The 8,532-nt window shown below is 43.6% G+C and overlaps 1 protein-coding gene across 4 annotated transcripts; it reads left to right on the forward strand.

Annotated features, from left to right (window-relative positions):
- The first annotated feature begins 249 nt into the window (after positions 1–249).
- fbxo16 (F-box protein 16) lies at positions 250–3,819 on the forward strand. Of its 4 annotated transcripts, none has more exons than XM_041865444.2 (9): positions 250–439; positions 649–808; positions 887–922; positions 1,155–1,361; positions 1,658–1,822; positions 1,905–2,137; positions 2,381–2,474; positions 2,922–3,168; positions 3,501–3,819. In XM_041865444.2, the coding sequence occupies exons 2-9, from the start codon at positions 713–715 to the stop codon at positions 3,566–3,568; spliced, it is 1,146 nt and encodes a 381-aa protein (XP_041721378.1). In that variant the 5' UTR covers positions 250–439; positions 649–712; the 3' UTR covers positions 3,569–3,819. The 4 variants fall into 4 exon arrangements, with proteins under 4 accessions (XP_041721378.1, XP_041721379.1, XP_041721380.1 ...); XM_041865445.2 differs by having other exon boundaries at positions 679–808; XM_041865446.2 differs by lacking the exon at positions 887–922 and having other exon boundaries at positions 649–814.
- Positions 3,820–8,532: the final 4,713 nt, after the last annotated feature.

Genomic DNA, 8,532 nt, shown 5'->3' on the forward strand with positions numbered 1-8,532 from the left:
TCCCTGAATGGCAACATTTGTTGCAAACTAGACAACATCCGTATCATTGGGTGCAACATGCTCTGCGTGATTTGCAACACTGTGAACAGTGACATTGTATCCATTGAAACCACATGCATGCCGCACCTTGTGTGTGTGGATTGTTTTTCGGTGGCAACAGCGCCACCCTTGTGTGTCAAGCGGTGTTTGCGCCGCTCATGTCGTTGCTCTTGACTACGCAAAGCGGCGAAGGTGACAGGGTTGGGTAGAGAAGGAGAGGGGGAGGTGCACCCCACGGTACACCCATTACTATGGAAACTGGTAAACTGTACGAACGCTTCAAGAACACAGTGACATGTTCTGGTAATCCTATGGACAAGATATGAATACATAACACCGAGGATTCGTGATTGGGATAATAACTATGCTTGCCTCATGCATCGGCTGGAGGAAATTGATGGTAGGACTAGTCCACTAGTCTAGTGGACCATGCACATATATAATATAGAGATACCAGAGCTAGTAATAGTGAAAGTATCTTATGTAGGTTTTATGTGACTGTGCATTGACTGACTAGACCTACTCTGATTTAATGAGTGAATAATGCACAAAAAAAAGACATATGCAATAGCCCTAACCTATGATGATTCACTTCAATGTCTCTACCAGGTGATACAGTCTTCTTCTGCCTCCACGCAGATCTGACTTGTTGCCGACTTGTAGCTGCTGAAAGATGTCCTTTGCACCGAGGACCTCACTAACCTCTGCCAAGATGCAGACCAAGATGAGTGCCTGGACACCTCTTAACCACCAGATGTCTAATAACAATGTAAAGGTCACTCTAATCTTTATAATAATCCAGTTTTAATGTAATCTTGAACTTAGATGGAATATCTCTCTTCTTTAGGTGTTTGAAGAGCGAAGAAACCTGCTGGGAAAATGGGTAGGCGAGCCTCTAAAAATGGAAGGTTATAAATGGATAAAATATTAACCTTGGAGAATAGGTTAGACATACAGCAATGCAACCAGAACCACATAGAAACAATCCTTTTATAGCTTTTAACGTCTACTTTATTTACCCACATCTGAAGAATATGCTTGTACAGTATACATCAGTTAGGATTAACTGATGCCATCCCTGTGTGTGTGTTTGTGTGTGTCTGTCTGTCTGTTAGTTTGACAAGTGGAGCGACGGCCAGAGGAAGGCGGTTCTACAGGACTTCTTCTTGCGGTGTTCAGTGGGCCAGCTGCGGTTCCTCCGTCAGAACCTGACCAAGAGGGTTCCGGAGGAGAACCTAGACTTCACTTCTGTCCTACCCAGAGTTCTCTCTCTCTATGTCTTCTCTTTCCTCGACCCTAGGAGCCTTTGCAGGTGTGCACAGGTAGGTAGGTAAGGGCTGCTGGAGTGTTTCTGGTCTTGTTCATATATGTAGCAGAAATTTAACAGTAAACAACTTATGTGACTGAAGATTTTGCAGCTATTTTATTTAAAATATGAGACACTACCTCTCTCTCTCTCTCTCTCTCTCTCTCTCTCATTCTATAATAATAGGTTCCTAGCTACATCCACCCAGTCATTTCAGCATCATACATGTACTATTAGACACTGCATTACCACACTTAAATGTATGACATGTTCTGGCCCATCTTAGCGGTACCTGTGTACATGTGTTGGCAGGTGAGTTGGCACTGGAAGGGCATAGTTGAGTTGGACCAGCAATGGATGCCCAAGTGTCTTAGACTGGGCTGGTGCATCAACTTTGCCCCCACACCGTTTGAACAGGGGGTCTGGAAGAGACATTACATAGAGACAGTACTGGAGCTCCACATCGGCAAGCCTAAGGTGAGTGACTGGAGGCCTGGACAGTGTATAAAACTACCTGCATGGAACAGACACAGTTTTTTGTGTGTTTCTGTGTGTTCAGACTCCATCACAGCAGAATTTCATTGTCCCTGAGGTGATGTCCATAAACAGTGTGACGTTTGACCAATCAGCGAGCTTCCAGCGAGAGAGGAGCGTTGGCGGCACCACGAGGGGGTCAGGAGGGTCCCAGCTGAAGGGGCTACCCCCGTGGAGGGGTGCAGACAGACACCCCACTGACACTGTGCGTTTCAATTATCTGGAGAATCTGGACCCCATAGAGCACGCCCGCCAAGTGTAAGACCACTTCCTCTAGTATGTAGTTAGTTGTGTGTGTGTGTGTGTGTGTGTGTGTGTGTAGTGAAATGGTTACCAAACCATTGCATTCATTCCCAAATGAAAGCACAATCAATTCTTAATTGCCCCTGAGGCTATAAATAAAGTATAACATTGAATTGAACAATCAGACATCGGTTAAATCAGGCTATGAATTCCATGTAACTTGACCTGGTGTTCCAGTGACAATGGTCTGTTTTCCAGAAAAGTGAAGAGTACAGGGGTTTTCAACACAGACAATGCAAAGAAGAAAGAGCTGTCTACAGCCAATTATAAACTGCGAAAGGCAAAGTCATTGGTAAGTACCTCTCATCAGAATATGACCAGTCTGAAGACCCTATCTTGGATAACAGCCAAGGGAATGCTTAGAATTCACACACACAAGCACACCAAGAGACATAATGCATATTGAACAGACTTTACATGGAAATTCATGTTAATGCATTACCCTTGGGACTGTGTGTGTGTGTCAGTGAGGACAAAAATGCTGATGCTGCTACAGGGGAGGAGAGAGAACACTGTCATTGAACATTCTAAGTGTTTCCGTTTACAGAAATACCAGAAATACCACACATTTTATCAGTGGAAATACCAAACTAAAAGATAAAACACACCTAAATATATTGTTAACTTTACTTATCGTCTCATCTGGCAACTTAGACACAGATTGTGACAATACAGACAGTATAACATGTAGGCATGCATCAAAATATCCATTGTTTGCATCTGTTCTTCTCCTTCTTAGATGTTCCTGTCCTTGGACCTGACTCCAGGTTCGGGTTCTGGAGCAGGGCAGCAGAAGCAGAACCGGTTCCGCCCCCAGTGGGCCACACAGAGCCTGGAGTACCCTGTCACCAAGGCAACAGCCAAGAGCCTGTCGCGGTCGAGCCAATGGAACGCTGGGATACGACCTGGTCCGGTGAGGTCAGCGGTGCCTAGGCTCAGTCAGGAAGGACTGAGGGCATCAATGAGGACACACAGGAGTACACCTAGTAAGAAACAAACCTAAAGACCTGCATGTTTAGAATGCATCTTAACTTCCTTCCTCTCTCCCTTCCTTCCTCCTATCCATCACAGAGGACACACAGGACCACGCCTAGTAAGACAATAGATGACCAATCCTTTCAATGTACATTCTTGGTTGAACTATAACAGAATGAGCTCTCCATCAAAAAGGAATCCTTTCTTTGTCTCTGTGCTGAAGTCTCTGTGTCCAAGGAAACACGTGACATTACATTCGTACTCAATTAATGCTTTCTTTCATAGCGTGAATGTTCTGTATCATGTATGATGTATAATTGACTTACATGTTTTGGGGTTTCAGCAACACCACTGTTTGAGGGACAGCCTTGGAGGATACAAGCTTCCAGTGGTGGATCAGACGAGGAGTGAATCATATCGCCACCTTGTGGAGCACTTTAGTACTGCAGCACATCCAGGATACAGCAGCGATTCTCAACTGGGGTGTCGTGATCAACATTCCCTCAAATGTTTTGGGGCACTGAGCAATCTTGAACATTGTGGGAATTTTGTGCAACTTCTGGCGCGCGTTTATAGTGAACACTGTGGCTGTACCCTTACAGTTTTAGACAATAGGCTTTTGTGGCTATTTGAGCATAATGGAGCAAATCGGATAACATTTTCACATGGAAATAGCTTTTGATTTTTATGATATAGCCTACAGTAGCCTATATGTGGTGTTCAATGCAGGCTTACATTGCATAAGACTTTAAACAAAGTTTGTACATTATGAAGGGCTTGACATTAATTAATGATTTTGTACACCATGGGCCAATTAGGTGACTGTAAATGGCATTGTATTGTGTTGTATGATGCAAGAAACCACTTTACAAAATAAAATACATTATTATCACCATACAGAGAATTAGACAATGTAGGCTACCCCTTCTGCCTATTGGCTTATGTGCATATTCAAGCCTGTCTCAAAATACAACACTGCCTCTTTAATTAAGACATAAGCTTTTTACCTGACTGGCTTTTCAAAGACAGGTTGAAATGTAGCCTACACGTTTTGTGCTCTTGTAGGAAGCAGTAACTCCCCATTGCTGACCTACACTTATCTTTAACTGGGCTAATAACTTGCTAACCGCATGCACGTTGACACGGTCGCCAGGTGTACGGTGTTTCCTCCGACACATTGGTGCGGCTGGCTTCCGGGTTAAGCGTGCATTGTGTCAAGAAGCAGTGCGGTTTGGTGGAGTTGTGTTTCGGAGGACGCACGGCTCTCGACCATCGCCTCTCCCGAGTCCGTACGGGAGTTGCAGCGATGGGACAAAACTGTAACTACCAATTGGATATGACGAAATTAGGGGAGAAAAATGGGTAAAAAAAAAACAAACAACAAATGACTTGCTAACTAGCAAAGAAAATCAACAAATGTGCACATTCGCGGCTCTGATCTGAAAAGCGCATTTACTCTACGCCGTTGCGCTCTGGCTTTGCCTACAACAAAATCACAGAGTCATTCTTGTAAAGTTAGATTTGTTTTGGTTTGTTGCATTGAAAAGGGGCTGATATAATGTTGATTCGATCACAGAAAAAAACGTTGATCTATATAGTGCAAACAAATGGGGCGAACTCAGTGAAGTTCAATCTCTTGCATCTCTGCGCAGCATGGCATTTATTTTGCACCGCAGTCCTGGAGGAAGTGCGCGGCCGTACGCGCACAGTTTAGCGGGAACCTTAGTCGTGACCCAAATTTGGATCACGAAAGGTTTCAAATGGGTGTCTGATTAAAATACAATTGGAATTGTTTTGGGGGGATGAAAAATACTCCAGTCTGCACGTAAACTACTAAAGCCAGGTAAAGTGTGTAGAAATGATCAAGTGATCCTACATTTTTGAAAAATGTCTTCTCTGAAAACAATTTCTCTTCAATTAGTATTTTCAACATAGAGCTATTATCAGCGCTATTTAGCGGCTTTGGTTGATTTTGTGGTCTCAAACCAGTGAGCATACAAACATTCTTCATCAATAATATGGGTAAAATTGATTATTAACAATGGAAAAGTTGGGAACGTTGTTCCCTTGTCATATAAATTGCTACATTTACTATCAATCGTGGTCAGAAGTTTTGAGAATGACACAAGTATTGGTCTTCACAAAGTTTGCTGCTTCAGTGTTTTTAGATATTTTTGTCAAATGTTACTATGGTATACTGAAGTATAATTTCAAGCATTCCATAAGTGCCAAAGGCTTTTATTGACAATTACATTAAGTTTATGCAAAGAGTCAATATTTGCAGTGTTGACCCTTCTTTTTCAAGACCTCTGCAATCCGCCCTGGCATTCTGTCAATTAACTTCTGGGCCACATCCTGACTGATGGCAGCCCATTTTTGCATAATCAATGCTTGGAGTTTGTCAGAATTTGTAGGTTTTTGTTTGTCCACCCGCCTCTTGAGGATTGACCTCAATGGGATTAAGGTCTGGGGAGTTTCCTGGCCATGGACCTAGAATTTCGATGTTTTGTTCACAGAGCCACTTAGTTATCACTTTTGCCTTATGGCAAGGTGCTCCATCATGCTGGAAAAGGCATTGTTCATCACCAAACTGTTCTTGGATGGTTGGGAGAAGTTGCTCTCGGAGGATGTGTTGGTACCATTCTTTATTCATGGCTAAGTTCTTAGGCAAAATTGTGAGTGAACCCACTCCCTTGGCTGAGAAGCAACCCCAGGATGCTTTACTGTTGGCATGACACAGGACTGATGGTAGCGCTCACCTTGTCTTCTCTGGACAAGCTTTTTTCCGGATGCCCCAAACAATCGGAAAGGGGATTCATCAGAGAAAATGACTTTACCCCAGTCCTCAGCAGTCCAATCCCTGTACCTTTTGCAGAATATCAGTCTGTCCCTGATGTTTTTCCTGGAGAGAAGGGGCTTCCTCGCTGCCCTTCTTGACACCAGGCCATCCTCCAAAAGTATTCACCTCACTGTGCGTGCAGATGCACTCACACCTGCCTGCTGCCATTCCTGAGCAAGCTCTGCACTGGTGGTGCCCCGATCCCGCAGCTGAATCAACTTTAGGAGACGGTCCTGGCTCTTCCTGGACTTTCTTGGGCGCCCTGAAGCCGCCTTCACAACAATTGAACCTCTCTCCTTGAAGTTCTTGATGATCCGATAAATGGTTGATTTAGGTGCAATCTTACTAGCAGCAATATCCTTGCCTATCCTTGCCTGTGAAGCCATTTTTGTGCAAAGCAATGATGACGGCACATGTTTCCTTGCAGGTAACCATGGTTAACAGAGGAAGAACAATGATTTCAAGCACCACCCTCCTTTTAAAGCTTACAGTCTGTTATTCTAACTCAATCAACATGACAGAGTGATCTCCAGCCTTGTCCTCGTCAACACTCACCTGTGTTAACTAGAGAATCACTGACATGATGTCAGCTGGTCCTTTTGTGGCAGGGCTGAAATGCAGTGGAAATGTTTTTTGGGGATTAAGTTAATTTTCATGGCAAAGAGGGACTTTGCAATTCATCTGATCACTCTTCATAACATTCTGGAGTATATGCAAATTGCCATCATAAAAACTGAGGCAGCAGAGTTTGTGAAAATTAATATTTGTGTCATTCTCAGAACTTTTGACCACGACTGTAGTATTACAAATATTTTTCCAGATATATATATATTTTTTGCACTGCTGATATTTTGTTGCGACCGAGACAACGTGTTCCAATTTGGGTCCGGAGGCAAAACCAGTTGAGAACCACTGGTATACAGTACAGAGGAAGAACAGCACTACATACAGTGGATTCGGAAAGTATTCAGACCCCTTGACTTTTTCCACATTTTGTTACATTACAGCCTTATTCTAAAATTGATTAAATTAATTCATTTTCTCATCAATCTACACACAATACTTAATGACAAAGCGAAAACAGGTTTAGAAATGTTTGCAAAAGTATTAAAAATAAAAATCAGAAATACCTTATTTACATAAGTATTCAGACCCTTTGCTATGAGACTTGAAATTGAGCTCAGGTACATCCTGTTTCCTTTGATCATCCTTAAGATGTTTCTACAAGGTTCACCTTCCAATGGGACAACGACCCCAAGTCCACCTGCGGTAAATTCAATTGATTGGACATGATTTGGAAAGGCACACATCTGTCTATATAAGGTCCCACAGTTGACAGTGCATATCAGAGCAAAAACCAAGCCATGAGGTCAAAGGAATTGTCCGTAGAGCTCCAATATAGGATTGTGTCGAGGCACAGATCTGGGGAAGGTGACTACATTTTATTTGCAGTTTTGACAGTCCCCAAGACACAGTGGCCTCCATCATTCTTAAATGGAAGAAGTTTGGAACCACCAATACTCTTCCTAGAGCTGGCCACCCGGCCAAACTGAGCAATCCGGGGAGAAGGGCCTTGGTCAGGGAGGTGACCAAGAACCCGATGGTCACTCTGACAGAGCTTCAGAGTTCCTCTGTGGAGATGGGAGAACCTTCCAGAAGGACAATCATCTCTGCAGCACTCCACCAATCAGGCCTTTATGGTAGAGTGGCCAGACGGAAGCCACTCCTCAGTAAAAGGCAGATGACAGGCCGCTTGAAGTTTGCCAAAAGACAACTAAAGGACTCTCAGACCATGAGAAACAAGATTCTCTGGTCTGATGAACCCAAGATTGAACTCTTTGGACTGAATGCCAAGCGTCACATATGGAGGAAACCTGGCACCATCCCTACGGTGAAGCATGGTGGTGGCAGCATCATGCTGTGGGGATGTTTTTCAGCGGCAGGGACTGGGAGACTAGTCAGGATAGAGGGAAAGATGAACAGAGAAAAGTAAAGAGATCCTTGATGAAAACTGGCTCCAGAGCACTCAGGACCTCAGACTGGGGCAAAGGTTCACCTTCCAATAGGACAACGACCCTAAGCACACAGCCAAGACAAAGCAGGAGTGGCTTAGGGACACATCTCTGAATATCCCAGCCAGAGCCCGGACTTGAACCCGATTGAACGTCTCTGGAGAGACCTGAAAATAGCTGTGCTGTGACACTCCCCATCCAACCTGACAGAGCTTGAGAGGATCTGCAGAGAAGAATGGGAGAAACTCCCCAATTACAGGTGTGCCAAGCTTGTAGCATCATACCCAAGAAGACTAGAGGCTGTAATCTCTGCCAAAGGTGCTTCAACAAAGTACTGAGTAAAGGGTCTCAATACTTATGTAAATGTAATATTTCAATTTTTTAATAAATGTGCAAACATTTCTAAAAACCTGTTTTTGCTTTGTCATTATGGGGTAGTGTGTGTAGATTGATGTAAGGTTTTATGTTTTAAATCCATTTTAAAGTAAGGCTGTAACGTAACAATGTGGAAAAAGTCAAGGTGT

This window comes from Coregonus clupeaformis, chromosome 36 (assembly GCF_020615455.1).
Source record: "Coregonus clupeaformis isolate EN_2021a chromosome 36, ASM2061545v1, whole genome shotgun sequence".
NCBI classification, from domain to species: Eukaryota; Metazoa; Chordata; class Actinopteri; order Salmoniformes; family Salmonidae; genus Coregonus; species Coregonus clupeaformis.

Excerpts from the sequence above, each read along its gene's own strand:
- fbxo16 (XM_041865444.2), top strand. The coding sequence starts at position 713 with ATGTCCTTTGCACCGAGGACCTCACTAACCTCTGCCAAGATGCAGACC. Across the intron at positions 809-886 it reads ACCAGATGTCTAATAACAAT|GTGTTTGAAGAGCGAAGAAA; the intron begins GTAAAGGTCACT and ends TCTCTTCTTTAG. Across the intron at positions 1,362-1,657 it reads GCCTTTGCAGGTGTGCACAG|GTGAGTTGGCACTGGAAGGG; the intron begins GTAGGTAGGTAA and ends ATGTGTTGGCAG.